The sequence below is a fragment of the Halichoeres trimaculatus genome, unplaced genomic scaffold (assembly GCF_033239565.1).
Source record: "Halichoeres trimaculatus isolate MK-OKI-2021-1 unplaced genomic scaffold, fHalTri1.1 fHalTri1_scaffold_15, whole genome shotgun sequence".
Classification (NCBI taxonomy): Eukaryota; Metazoa; Chordata; class Actinopteri; order Labriformes; family Labridae; genus Halichoeres; species Halichoeres trimaculatus.
In genome coordinates this window covers 19226803-19241441 of record NW_027437193.1, presented here as the reverse complement: position 1 = coordinate 19241441, position 14639 = coordinate 19226803, and the positions used below count along the sequence as shown (strand labels likewise).

The window sequence follows — 14639 nt, the reverse complement described above, 5'->3', positions numbered from 1 at the left end:
CAGCATCTGCCTCAATGGTCACATGTTTTTATGTGAACTGTGGCTGTTCCAGATTGATGGGTGTCATTTCTGTTTTGAGTAAAAAGAAAGTAACTGTGCACGTTTTCTGTAGAAGCTGTCTTTTAAATTAAATTGCACCTTTAATTTGTGTGGTCAGAAAACATGCACAACAATAAGCCAACAAATAAACGCCATCAATTAATGCCCAAACAGAAGAACAAGATATTAGCAAAACTTAACATTATATTAAAGAATTATACAGAAACTTAACAGTATTTTGAAATACATTCTGACAGAAGTTCACTGTAACTAATGCCTAGGTGACTGTATGGATAATCCTCTCATAAATTGGAGTTGAAAAACATCAGGAGTCTGTCGCTGAACTCTGACAATGGCACAAAAAATAACGTGACAGAAAATTCAATCAGAGTGAATTGAATTGTGGGTGATTTTTGTTTTAGTTTTTTCTAACATTTCTTACCTGTTAGAATTGCTGTAGGATGTAGGTGTTCCTTTTTGGGTGGGAGGGGATATATTATTAAAAGGCAGAGGGTGGTTTTTACGTCAGTGTATGAAGCATTGTGTGTCTAGTATCAGTCAGACTTACTGTGTACATGTTCATGAAGAGAACTGTGGCTAGAGATAGTAGTAGTTGATCCAGGAGTCTGTCAAAAAAAAAAAGTTATTCCATGTTATGAAAAAGCAACATTAATTGAAGTTTTAAAACAGTTGAGGAAAATCTGTAGCTAATGTGTGAATTTCAGTGAGGACTTGATCAGCCATTGAGTAGCTGAATGTTTTGTTTTTGTAGTCTATCAAAACAAAATTTTAACCAAAGGTCAACTGGATATACTCCTCTAAAAGTTTCAGACACACTTCAACGTTTTCAGTGGATGTTTGTGTTAGGAGGAGTTTATCTCTTAAAAGAGTTGATTAAGTGACAGTTGCTGTGAAGCTGTAGAAAAATACTGTTGAGTTTAGACTGTAATGACAGTTTCAACCAAGGCACGTAAGGGTAGTGAAACATTTTCCCCAAAAAACTCTGGAAAGCACTTCATAGGGCAAGTGTAACTGTGACTTACTGTGAGGGAGGACTGACTGGGGCCTCTGTCTCTGGCCCACCCCTGCAGCTCTGCTGAGCCTCGGTGACTAAAACCAGATGAAACAACATGTTTTGGCACAAAAAGTTTTGCAATCCTGTTCTTAGTAAAGGACATACATGTAAAAAATAAAAGTCAAATCACAAGGAAAAGTTCTCATGTATGTCTGGTGAATTGAGATGTTTGATCAGAAACTGCTACAGAAACTTTGGTGCTTTGGACGTGAGATTAACAGAAGCACTTTCTGGGATTATGACCCTCAGATGCCCAGTGGGAAATCAGGAAGTGGAGAGGCAGGAGTGTTGTGGAAGGCAAGCAGAACCAAATAGCAGAAATGGACAAAGAAACTGGTCTAATAAATGGCAAGTTCATCTTCAAAGCCCTACCAGATGTATCTCCAACACAAGACTGAATCGCTTTGCATTGAATGTTCACGTGAACTGGGTTACCACCAGGGTATGTTAAGTCTCAAATACCACTTGACGCTAAGCTCACAGCTGATGCACTGAGCTCTGCTCCTTCCGAAGTTGTCCAGGCGTCTCTGATACAAACTATCTAACACGGCCCTTAATTTTACTCATGTAGAATAAAACAGAATACTTGTTTTAAGCATGAAATTTTAGGGAATAATCTTTGTGCAATAAAAAAATGAAACTGTTCATTGTACTGGTTGTAGAATGTGTCAACAACCAGCATAATTTCTGAGCATGCAACATCTTTGGTGTTAATCTAAAGAATATATTTGTCAAGGTTTTGAATTAGTGCAATAAGGAATTATAAACATGGTTATTCAGTAAGCTTTACAGCAAAACAGCACTGTTAGAACACTGCCATCCTCGTGCCATTTCATTTTGTATTTACCTGAAGGGGGCAACATTTGAAAGGGATTTTACACTATGGTATCGCAGAGGCACAAAAGCAAAATATACAGCATCATATGCACATGCACAGGCGCCAGTTAAATATAGTTAAAAAGGATCCACTACAACATGTTGGTGTGCAACATACCTTGTGGGTCTTGAGTAGGGGGTAACTAGTTAAAATGAAACACACTATCAATGATTGAACAGTGGTTACATGTAAAAACATTAATAAAAATGTTAGTCTATCGATTGAAATGCTGTGCTCAGCATTTCAACATTATGGGCTCTAATTTCGTAGACCAGACGCAAGCGCAGGCGCACCTGCCCTGCGCCGGCCTTCGCCCCGCGGACAGGGCGTGACCAGCGCACTTTGCAAGTTTCCTGCAGTGCCAAGAGAGGCGCAGAGGAGCGCAGAGAGGCGCAGAGGAGCGCAGAGGAGCGCAGAGGAGCACGTCCACGCCTCTGTCTGAGTCACGTCTGAGTGATCCCCAGCACCGCGGAAACAGACCCGATAGCGGAGACGGTCAGAGCCGCTGTCCCAGCAGCAGGAGAATGGACAGCGGGGCACATCGGCGGACACGAAGTGAGTCACCGTGTGGGCCAGCTCCCAAATCTGTTCCTTTGTCATTAATAGGAGAACAAAATGAAGAGACAGTTAAAGAGCAGGCTTATCCATTCAGAATACTTTTGATCCACCTGCACTCCTGGTTTGTCATCGCCAAATAGCAGAACCTTTGGTGATATACTGTATACTCTCCTGGTGTCTCCTCCTCATCCTCCTCACAATAATGTACTCCATCTTTTTAGATCAAGTTAAAAAAAAAGACTAAAACAGAGAAATATGGGAAATCACGGGTAAATCCTGAGTGACATACATTTATTTTGTCTCTTTTTTCTTCGTCTTTTCTCTCCCTCTTTTCTTTGAATTAAATGAAATGAGAGAACCAGATATATACTCAGTATCAGATGTTAAGGCTGTTTATTGTTTAATTGTAAGATGTGCATCGAACTTCCAGCTGCCGTCAGGTTAACTTTCCATTATGACAAATGGCTTTAATCCGACATCAGATGTGACGGGACAGTTAATATAGATATAAATGTATATGCTGGTTCAGACGGTTACATTAAATAGTGACTGCTGTGATTGTTTATTGCATTAAAATGTGTCTGACACTCTGGAAACCTGCCTCTGAGGCTTTGTTGACATGTGCGCACATATGTGCCTGTCACCAAATTACAGCTGCGGATCGTGCACTCCGCTTTGCGCTGAGGACAGACCAGGTTGGAGCTGGCGAGCTTTCAGCGCACTTTTTTGGCATGAAATTGTCACTGCGCCAACATGAATCTGCCGACACCTCCCCCTGGTGCGCCGTCAGCTCCCCCTGGCCTGCAGTCACACCCATCTCTGCGTAGACGGTCTACCAAATTGTCAAATTGGCAGCGCACGGAGGTGCGCCACACGAAATTAGAACTTTGCAGGCTTGCGCCCCCGGCGCTACACCACGAAATTAGAGCCCAATGAGTGCACCTGCTTAATCTCTCAGTTTACCTGGGGAGGTGACAGCCACAGGGAGGGAGATCCTTTGGGAACTATGACACAAAAAGGGGAAATGATAAATAATTGTCCCAAAATCCACCATCGGGGATGAGAAATAAAATTTAAGTTGTTATACCCTTTTGTGTGACACAGCCCTGGAGAAACCTGGGATTAAAAGAACAAGTATTCGCTAAATCATTCTGCAAATGAACCTTTTTTTATTTTCACAGGATAAACTTGAATCTTTTAGACACTGAGAACACTTACCCTCCTCTGAGAAAGTGGCTTTTTCAATTCAGCATTCTCTCTTTGCAGCTCTAACAGCTGCTTTTTTAGCTCAGTATCTTCTCTTTTCATCTCCAACAACAGCTTTTTCTGCTCTGTGTTTTCTCTTTTTAGCTCTGACAGTAGCTTTTTCTGCTCAGTGTTTTCTCTTTTCAGCTCCAACAGTTGCCTTGTGATGACAGACATGGTAAAAACAGCGTTGCACCATGTGTAGGGGTTTATTTACATATTCACAGTCAAATAATAGAAACTGTTAAAATCACCTGTAACTCTGCTCAGTGACCTCCTTCAGACGCCTTTCTATCTCTGTATATTTGTGCTTGTAGAAGATCTCTATCTGTGTTCTTTGAAAAATTGCAACCTGGGTACAGTTAGAGATCATCATAACTTCATCCTTTCAAAATAAAATCCTCCAATGAAGGCTCTGTGACTCCCAAAGGACTTTTACATCTTCAATCAAAAGTTCAAATCTTGTCAAATATCACGCATTTTGTATGTGAATGACTCATTGATTAACTGCCTGCACTGACTAAAAACACACTTGGGTATTAATTAAAAAGGGAAGAAGAGAAGGAGCTTTGGGCTTTGGGTGAGAGCTGCTCAGAGGAACTGTGCACAGACCTGTGAAATGTGCTCCAGACGTGATTGCATGAGCTTCATGGGATCCATGAAAAACACCTTTTGCTGAGGTTTCATCTGAAATAGAAAGTTGTGTAGTTAACAGCTGGGTTTGTTAAATATGTTCATTGTCTCTGTTGGCAGTATCAGGCAGTGACTTCACATACCTCATCTGTGATGGGCAGGTAACTGCAGCTGGCTCCACACACACTGCACTGCTCTGTGGGAAAACACATCATCGCAGTCAGCCTCAGAAACCTGAAACATCATCTTGTGTTATGCTTGGACAGCAACTGTGCTTCAAATAGGAGAGAACAATAAAAATGATTGAATAAAGCTTTCTTACTAGATTTAATGCATCCTTCACAAAAGATGTGGCCACAGCTGGACACAGAAAACCTGGTCCCTTTACTGGTGAAGCACTGATTGCAGTGGAACCAGTCCATTTCTGGTGATCTGGGTTTCTCCTTCAACAAAAACACACATTACATTTTGTAGAATTACAAAATGATATTAAACTATATTCATGAAGTTGTACTTCTGATTTCCCCGATTTGAGTCCAGCCTCTAAGGCAGGGGTGGCCACATGCGGCTCTTTGATCCATTCATTATTGTTATGAGTAGTGGTGTGCCAATCAATCTAAATTATTGATAAATTGATGTTGTGATCAGTATTGATCAATACTTTGATGATGAGATTGATACTTAAGTTTCAGTTTCTTTTCTCGACTTGCACATGTGCTCATAGCTATCTAGATAGATAAATGGATGAAACTTTGTTTCTTCTGCAGTTAAAACAGAAACTTGTCTTAGACACGGCTCCATGTACGAATTGAAGCATGCTTACAAACGCAATAAATGTCACTTCAAAATTTGGAAGTGTATTGATTTTCATCTTATGTCCTTTCGTTTACGTGCAAGAGGAAGTGTGTTTTTGATGTGGCTCTTTGTAGTACCACAGTAATTTTTGTGGCTCTTGGTCTGTGACTGGTTGGCCACCCCTGCTCTAAGGAATATTACTGACGGTTTAAAAGTAACACAAAGACCCTTTTCTAAGCTTTGTCAAATTCACTCTAACGCTTCAAGGAGCAAGGAGCAGAAAAGTGCCACTTATTGAGCAAATACACACACAAAGTATTGTCCAGCACAGCAATCAGGCACTGTGAGACTCTTTTAAAGAGTGTGAAAGCACCCCCAAATCTCCTCCCAACACCTCCAAAAAATGATAAGACATATGCCGAACCTTTTTTAATTTAGCGGGTATTCCATTAAAATGCTTATTTGATATTCTTGATATCAGTTTACAGAACAGTAAATCAATAATGGTTCAATTTTGACATATTTTTCTACTTAATCCACAGAGGATAACTAACCCGGTTCTGGGTCAGTTATTGAGGTCCAAGTTTTGATCTTCTGATAACCCATAAAATTCTTTATTTCATGTCCTCCTTCACATGCCTCATTCACTCATGAACTGACATAAAGGCAAATCACAATATATATATATCGCAGGAAAAAAATATCGCAATATCATTTTTCCCAATATCAGCCCTACCTACCGCATCTAAATCGGCCTTGTAGAGTTTTCCCCACACCTCATTTTTGTATATTTTCTTGAAGGAGCTCCTGCAATTCCCAATCCATTATTGAGCCTGTCTTCGTTCTTCTTTGGGCTGCAAAACCTCAAACCTGCTGCCTCCCAGTCTGGCTCCACTCATTAAGTCGGTTTGTTTTATTTTGAATGTTACTGGGTGTCTTAGGTGGTGCACATCTCCTTGCCCCCCTGAATCTGCTTTTTGTTAAATTGACACATCACAGCTCTGGCATCAAGCAAAACAGGATTGTTGTTACATGCTGCGACCACCTGCAGACAGGACAAAGCTATCATCGCATGAGCTATTTTTTTTAAGCTATTTTTTTGGCTTTTATGTAGGGATGCACAGATACTGATTGGTGGTATCGTTTATCGCCGTATCAGTGCCCCTCGAGGCTAGATCTGTATCGGTGGGAAGAGACCTATGGTTCTGATCCAGGCAAACAGCTCTATGCCTTTTTTTTTTTAAACCCTACGACATGTCCAGTATGGCTCCGTCCAAATATTGGCTTCATTTTTCTACAACGGGGACAGACAGGTGATGTCACAGAGATTATGTCCATATGCTATAGGCAGAGGAATAGCTCTCCTCTCAGAAAAATCTTAGAGGTTTAAAACAGTGAACAGTGGGTTATTATTGATGAGAGGACCATAAAGATCAGTTTTTAGTAGGTGAAAAAAGACCCAGATTACTTATATATTAAAAATACTACTTCTAAAAAGCACAAAACCCACAATTAAACAGTCGAGTTGATCACTGTTTTACAATAGCTGTCTTATAAAGTAATTCAGAGTAGATTCTCCTTTGCTTTTTCTTAAAAAAATAAAAAATCAACCCCATTATTTCCTAGTAATTTTACAGATTTAATACCTGAACAAACAGTCAATTCTACCATCCATTTTTAAATGACTGAAGGGTTTAACAGTTGTTTCAAACACCTACAAGAAACTACACACTGAACTTTCTTCGAGGGCCGAGAAATCCCAAAAGTCAGATCCTCAGCTCGCCCTAACATGGATGTAAATCTACTTCACGGTGCTAACCGGTAAAACCGTTGAGCTTCACAGTTTGCCAGCGAGCTTAAAACTGTGTGAAATTCAGTTTCTCAAAGAACTGGAGAAAAAAGAACTGGGAAAACGGGCTCAGAGCTTTCATAACACAACAAATCTTTAAGTCTCTTCTGTGTCGTCTTATCAATCACTCACCTGTTGCTCTGCCAAGACGTTAGCAGTTGAAGTTTCACCCGGGAAACACTTCGTTGCAGTTAGCTTAGCTGAGCGGCACTGCACGCGCTCCGTTCCATATTGTTTTCTCTCGCGCGGTTCCGTTCTGTTCTCGTGAATAGAAAAAAATAGTTTTTTTTTCGGGGGTTTGTACCAGTGTTTTTCTGCCACCTTCATAAGATAATATCTTATTGTGATAGGTCTTTAATTTATGTGACTTCTTCACTGATCTTATCAATTTAAATCAAGTCATTTAAGTAGTTTTGGTTTGTGTGACTGGTGAATTTATATTGTAGTCAGCACCATTCACCATCAAAAAGGGTATCAAATAATTAAAAAAAGGGGCTTGGTTAAAAAAAAGAACTGTCGCCATACTTTTTCACTAAACAAAAATGTGTTTTTCAGAAGTGTAAAGATATATTATTGATAAGAGTAAAAACCACTCGAAATATAAAATTAACACTGTTTGATTTTTTTTTTTTTTAATCCTGGCAATTTTGTATTAAGTTTATAGTTGTGCATCTCCATTTCCATTGAACTTTGTGTGACTTCTGAAAATGATGGAAAACCTTACCCCAAGTGGCTATGAAGTTCTCTACTGCTCTGGACAACAGCATTCACCCAACGATATCTTGTATGCTTTGATGAATAAAGTTGGATTTTTTTTTTCATTCAATTTTCTTTAGTCAACTCTAAAAGGGGTACTTAAAGATTTCACATGGGTCTGATTTATTTTCAGAATATTATTGGAAATGTCTAAATGATTTAAACCAGTTATCAAAAACAACCACATTTGACACTTTGCACAGCATCATGTAATGTTATTTTTTAAAAGAGACTCTGATATTTGTCACTGGAAGGACCCACAACTCATACCTTCCTTACTGATACCTACTAGGTATAAATTAGTTAAACCCACCCTTGAAATCCATCACACACCATTAAAGTCAAAATTCAAATTGATAAAGCAGTGAGCCATTGTCCACAAACATTTTTATATTAATGTTTCAAATGCAGACACCAAACTGAAGGAAGCTTCAAACCAACAATAAAATCACAATAAAGACTGAAGAAACCAGTCTTGAGGATGTCCATTCCTGTTAAGGGTGAAAAAATAAAACTTGAGGATAAAAGTGTAAAACAAACTTCAAAGCAACACTCCTGGTCTGCCAGATTGGGTTTTAAGATATTATAGAGGGGGGCATGGCAGTATTATAATACTTACACTTGCAGTAGTTCATGACTTTACATCAGTGATTGTTAATGGCCCAAGAACTGCTTTCTGTAATATTCCATGCTTTCCTGTTTAAGAAAAAAAAAAAGAATTTTACCGCTGTACAAAATGCTAGTTTGAAACAATGAAGAGAGGAAACATACCCAATGCTGTACTCCTTGTTCTTCTCGATTTGCAGCTGGATTCACAACAGTCACAAAGATTGTTGTTTGCAGGATTGTCCAGCAGCTCCCAACTGAGTATGTCGATAGAAGAGTGAATGGATTAACAATATGGATGGATTAAAACGTGAACTACAAAATCCAACACTGGAACATTCAAAGCATGATGGGTGTCTTGAGCCACTTTCACTCATGAACTCCTGAAAGTGTCTAAATTCTTAGGGCCTCTACCCCTGAAATCATAGGTCATCACCTCAGCCCACTTGATTGGAGAATGTCCTCGTCTTGCTCTGGACGTCACAAACTAAAGGCTGTCAGACATAGCTGCAAATCTGCCCTCATGCATCACTGTAACTGTCAGTGACTGCCCAATGCATGCTGGGATAGGGAGCATCACAACCTGAGCTGGTAGCTCCACTTTTGAGAGCGTTTCTCACTCATTTGGTCAAAATCCACCAAACAAAGACAGTTATGACTGACCCTGTAAAGAGGGTTCAATGTCTAAACACAAAGTAAAAATAAAGTTAAGCCATATTAGTAGCTTTCATTCTTCATACTGTTTCAGTTGGACAACAGTTGGTGTCAAATTGGGGAGAAAATAACAATCATGAATGTGTGAATACAGCTCAGAGTGGTTGACTGGCCCAGATGAATAATGAATCAAATTCAGAAACTTGTCACTCAGTGAAGTTACCTTACCCATAATCCTTGGTATAGTGGCAGGCCTTCTTGGTGTGGTCAAGAAAACTTCGATCCCAGGCCAGTAGGTCACAGTGGATAAACACCTGTTACAAGAAAAAACAAAGTGTGTTTTTGTAAGCAAGGCACAGTTTATGAAAAATAAAAAAAGCCCACTGAGCCACAGATGACAAGTTTACCTCCTCTCCCAGAGCAAACTTAAAGGCCTGAAGGGAAAGCCGGATCGCTGAAGATTCTTTTCTGGGTTCAAATTTTGATCTGGAAAACTTACTGTCCAACAAACACCTGCGAGGTTAAACAAAACTCCATTAATACTAAGTATGTGGAAAAACACAACTCATCTTGTACTGCCTGTTACAACAGACTTACCCCTTATTGTTAACTATTGGGTAAATGCTGCTTTCTGGCTGCAGCTCTGCAGTAGTTGAAGCTACACAGTCCTCAAGTAGCAGCAGCAGGGGCTGATGAGTTTTCTGCTCCACGCTGGCCCTGATGGGGATGATGGAGCCCAGAGGAAAATTTGTGGATTCTGCTGGGCCTGAGAAGTCATCTGAAACAGTAAATAAGGACATTGATTAGTTACTCTTGTTACTGCCAGAGGACGCAATATCCTGTGAGATTAGCTTTAACACTCACCATTCATAAGTCCAATGTGGAACACCAGATCCCCTTCACCATATGTTTGAAACACTGGGTCATAAATCAGAGGGTACCAGTCTTTGGGTCTGCACCAATAAATAAACAGCATCAGACATGTGAAATCAGAATGTTACAAACACCCACTAGTGCCTACTGTAAACACTCACCTCTCATACACACAGACAACCAGTTCACTGAAGGGGAGAATGAGAGAATCAGGAGAGGACGCGTAGGTCAGATCATTAGTGTACATCATCTTATCTCCTGTAACCTATGACAGAGAAGAGATGTCACATGGTTGCAGAAAAACAGTCAAGTTAGAGTTTAGAGGCAGCATCCCGCTGCTCACCAGTCTCCTGAAGTTACAGTCATTGAGGTCTACACTGAAAACAGCCTCTCTAGCCGAGACTCTGGTGGGGAAACAGCTCCCAAGACGAAAAAGTGACGTATCAACATGAGATCTGCTCTCTGTCCACACCACGGTCACAGAACCAGGTCTACAGTCCAAGTTCATGTCTGCAAGAGAGAGCACATGAAGAATTGAAGCTTCAGCACAGTCAAGAAAGAATTTATATTGACTTCTTTCATTTTGCTGCAGTTTTACCTGCATAGACTGACATGGCAGCTGCCAGGCCCAAAAGCAGTGCACATAACCAAAAAAGAGCCATCACGACTGAACTCATGTCAGTGATAGCTAACGTTGATTTATTCCTGCTACCTGCAAAACACTAATCAGGGGGATCTCTTTCACCTGCTGACTGTGACAGCTTCAGGTGCTGAGACCATCATCCTGATAACACCATGCTCAGGTGGAGTTTCAGTCAGGGTGGAGCCTACAGATCAGCCTCAGACTGGCAAAGCATGTGGGAACATTTAAGTCTTTAGACACAATCAAGAGTCACATCAAATAACTATGTTCTAAATACTCATGACTTTCAAATATTTTCAATACATTATAATGATGTTAGATAAGAAATCTGACAATTTATACTGTAGATCAAAGAGAGAGATTGACCCTAAAACTGCAACAAAGGAAAAACTTAACTTAAAGTTATGCCTTTGCAAATGCAGTTTCATAAAGCTGTGGTTTGATCATCTTCTTTTCTTTATGAGCTTTTTTCTTTTTCTGAGATTGAATATTTATGACCAGAAAGTCAGAGAAATGCTGGATCAATTCTATGGTGTTTATTTTTAATAACAGATTTACCAAGAGGTCTGAACAACCATGTCTTTCACATCTCATAGTATGGAGTATATGATCTGTCACAGCACTGCCACAGAGTTCATAATCAGAGTTCTGTCATTAGAATTGAATGACTTGACACACACACACACCAACTAACCACACTATACCATCACACCCACAGCTGACTGAAGCACCCTCCATCAATGCTGAGGGATCAAATACAGCTGGCTGGGAATGGGGAAAACCATCAACATGTACAGGAACTAAATGATTTCATGTCACATCTATGAGCAGCTTTTATAAAAACAAAGCATGCTCAGAAAATCACTGGAAATATGAAGAGAATAATGTGTTCAATCAGATGTTTGTAAGTTAAAAGCCAACTCCACACTGAGTTTTGAATGGCACACCCTATGCATGTGTGAAGATGGTGCAGAGTGGCCTGAGTGATGTCCAAATATCTATTTAGCAGATCTCGTCCTTCAAAAAGCTCCTAACATCACCATCTACTAAAACAGTCATTTCAGGCTGGTCCCATCTGAAAAGCCAAAACTTGCCAGTTCATTCACTTTGAAAACAGCCAACAAGTGGGACTGGAGATATATCAAAACTGACTATTGGAAGTAAGTTTTTTTCCCAGAAATTGAAGCTATAACTCAAGTGTCCATCATCATGTTTTATTTGTTGTGAATTTCTGTTGTAATTAACATTTTGTTTATTTTTGTGAGTGGGCAAGGACAACCACTAAAAGAAATAATTCTAGGAGCTGAAGCTATATTTATTGGTAGACTTGTACAGTTCAATTGAAGCTGGAATCCAAACATCTTTAGGTCAGGACTTTGATGTCTTCTGCTCCTGGCTCCTCTTCTGTTGAGGTGATCACCAGAGCCCCATCAGCTGAGAGCAGCCTTTCCTGTTAAAGTGAAAGACTTCATATTAGACAGTCGAGAGGCGATGGCTTCACAGCTTTACCATTTATTGTAATCACAGTCAGTCCCTAGCAACAGACCTGAGACTTTGTTGGCTGCTGGATCAGAGGGATCCACAATGATCAGTGGGCCCAACACAGTATTGTAGCTGAATCCATGAGATTCTGGCAGAGGGAAGCAAAATGGTTGAATGTTGGGGCAGAAAAAAAGTATAGCCTCAAGAATAGAAAACACCAGAGTGTGTTATACCTGACTGGATCCCTCTTCTGGAGCGGGACCTGCAGGTGGAGTCACAGCAGCTACAAACAGCACTCCGAGAGGGGTCGTCAAGTAGTTCCCATCTAAGCAAACAGACACGTGATGGTGTGAAAAAAATTAAGCATTAGGTTTACAGACAAAGGGTCTAAGAAATTAGTATATATAATGTAAAAAACACAGTACTGGAAATTAAAAATACAATTTAAGTCAAAATGTTCGATCATGTTTATTATTTTTTAAGAGTTAAACATATTTCAGAATTGGAGGAAACATAATAAAATTCTTTTTTTGAGCAGAAAACAGTTTTCTTCCATTGTTAGCAGTCTTTAATGTAGTGTAGTCTAAACTGATTACTTTTTTCTTTTAAGAGAAACAAGACATCTTCTGTACACTCTGTCTTGGATGTAGCTCAAAAAAAGCTGAACACAAAGTTTCCAAGAAACTGTTCAACTGTTACACCTCTAAAAACCAGATAAGATTTCAGCTTTGCGTATCACACACTCAGTAGTGGTAAGCAATGTACTCATTTTCAAACCAGATAGTTTATCATCTCAGATTACCTCATGTCCTCCTTCGAGTACTGGCAGGTCTTCTTGCTTTCATCCAGAATTTGTGGATCCCATGCCACCAGCTTACAGTGGATGTACACCTGAGGAGCATGTTAACTTCAGGGAGGATGTTTCAGAAACAACAATCCTTACCAGCATTGACAGCTTCCCCCTCTTACCTCTTCTCCAAGACCAAACTTAAAGGACTGCAGGTAAAGAGTGATGGCAGATGAGTGATACCGAGGGAGGAACCTAGAGTTTCCGTTCACGCTTTCTGCCAGACACCTGAAGAGATTTCAAACCAAGACTCAGAACAAGACCTCACTCCTCGAAGAGCTACTGAATGACTTCAAACTGTACCCCTTGTTGGTGATGATGGGGTAAATCTGACTGCCAGGCAGCAGCTCAGGTGTGGTGGTGGCCACACATTCCTCCATGAGCAGGAGCAAGGGCTGATGGGACTTCTGCTCAACTGCTGCCCAGATTGGCATGAAGGAGCCCAGTGGGATGACATTTGTCGTTGCGACACCTGATAATTCCTCTATTGGAAAGAAATAAAGATTTAAAACATTTGTTGGTCTTCAATCTTTGTGTGATTTTCTGAAGCGACAGAACTCACCATCCAGGAGTGCCATGTGGAAGACCAGACCTCCTCGACCCTCAGAAACACCCGATCCAGGATTCAAGAAAGGAGGGACCCAGCCCTCAGGTCTACAATATAACGGTATATTTTTACAGATCACATAGTAACTTTAATCATAGAAATGTCTGCCATTAAGACACTCTTACCTCTTGAAAGTACACTCTATGGGGTACTTAAAGGCAGGAGGTTTTGGTTTAGCTTGTGGCCTGTAAGTCAGTTCATTTTGGTACAGCAGCTTTTTCCCTTTCATCTGTAGGAAATCAGGATATTATGCTAATACAGCAGATGGTGAGAAGGGTGTATTTGTGAAAATTAGTAACTGATTTACCATTTTTTTAAATTTACATTCTCCAAACTTGTAGTTGAATCGAGCCTCCCCCTCCCCAGTAGGCAGAACGTTAAACTGAGAGGCCATACAGCTTCCCAGGAAGAGTCGAGCTGCATGTGGCACCAACTCTGGGCTGATCCTCCATGTGATTCTTACTGAGTCTTTTCCACAAACTACATTAATCCCTGGAAAAAATAAATAAATAAATAAATAAAAAATGAATTAATTAAAAAAAAAAAAATCTTGCACACCAAACACTTCGACTGAGTAAATACTGCAGACACAGCTCTTCCTACCTGCATCAGCAACTGTTGTTGCAAAAACAGCCACGATTATCACACCCAAGTAGAGATGACTCACCATGACTGAATGATCCAGATCACACTTGAGCTGAGACAATTTGTAGACTTCCTGCCAAATTAGCTGAATGATCAACATCTGTGTTCAAGCAGGAAGCCATCTTGTTCCTGTCTTTTTGCTTTAGCTGGTTTAATACACATTTTCATACACTGCAGGAAAAAAATTATATGGACTCAAAAAACACAGGGAATGGGTTAAATCTATATTTAAAGGAGAATTTTGGTTTTCTTTTGTTTTTATTTATATTCATTACACTTTGAATCTCTCTTATATTAAATAAGAAGGGTATGTTGAACCTGGACCCAGCTGCATTTATATAGAAAAATAGTTATGATAACTTAACAAATTTACATTTTACAAAAAATTTTCCCATGACAAAAATCAACATGATAAACAGTAGTCTCTTGTTTAAACCTATTCAGTTCTCTGCATG

General features: G+C 39.9%; 3 protein-coding genes across 3 annotated transcripts; all 3 read right to left on the bottom strand.

Annotated features, from left to right (window-relative positions):
• Window positions 1-280: 280 nt before the first annotated feature.
• LOC141804834 (uncharacterized) lies at window positions 281-7239 on the bottom strand. The gene is made up of 13 exons (XM_074689465.1): window positions 7204-7239; window positions 4750-4870; window positions 4571-4623; window positions 4407-4481; window positions 4049-4146; window positions 3768-3954; window positions 3637-3665; window positions 3513-3553; window positions 2109-2133; window positions 1083-1149; window positions 608-665; window positions 482-512; window positions 281-385 (listed from the first exon to the last, which is right to left on the bottom strand). Exons 2-13 carry the CDS (start codon window positions 4847-4849, stop codon window positions 310-312), a joined length of 840 nt encoding a protein of 279 aa, XP_074545566.1. The 5' UTR covers window positions 4850-4870; window positions 7204-7239; the 3' UTR covers window positions 281-309.
• Window positions 7240-8188: 949 nt separating this feature from the next.
• Window positions 8189-10720, bottom strand: zp3f.1 (zona pellucida glycoprotein 3f, tandem duplicate 1). The gene is made up of 10 exons (XM_074688979.1): window positions 10559-10720; window positions 10304-10470; window positions 10122-10225; window positions 9952-10040; window positions 9685-9865; window positions 9495-9600; window positions 9316-9401; window positions 8599-8690; window positions 8447-8523; window positions 8189-8318 (listed from the first exon to the last, which is right to left on the bottom strand). Exons 1-9 carry the CDS (start codon window positions 10635-10637, stop codon window positions 8459-8461), a joined length of 969 nt encoding a protein of 322 aa, XP_074545080.1. The 5' UTR covers window positions 10638-10720; the 3' UTR covers window positions 8189-8318; window positions 8447-8458.
• Window positions 10721-11897: 1177 nt separating this feature from the next.
• Window positions 11898-14240, bottom strand: LOC141803985 (zona pellucida sperm-binding protein 3-like). Its single transcript, XM_074688159.1, has 10 exons — window positions 14143-14240; window positions 13847-14031; window positions 13665-13768; window positions 13495-13586; window positions 13236-13416; window positions 13055-13160; window positions 12888-12976; window positions 12319-12410; window positions 12150-12233; window positions 11898-12053 (listed from the first exon to the last, which is right to left on the bottom strand). The coding sequence occupies exons 1-10, from the start codon at window positions 14207-14209 to the stop codon at window positions 12034-12036; spliced, it is 1020 nt and encodes a 339-aa protein (XP_074544260.1). The 5' UTR covers window positions 14210-14240; the 3' UTR covers window positions 11898-12033.
• Window positions 14241-14639: the final 399 nt, after the last annotated feature.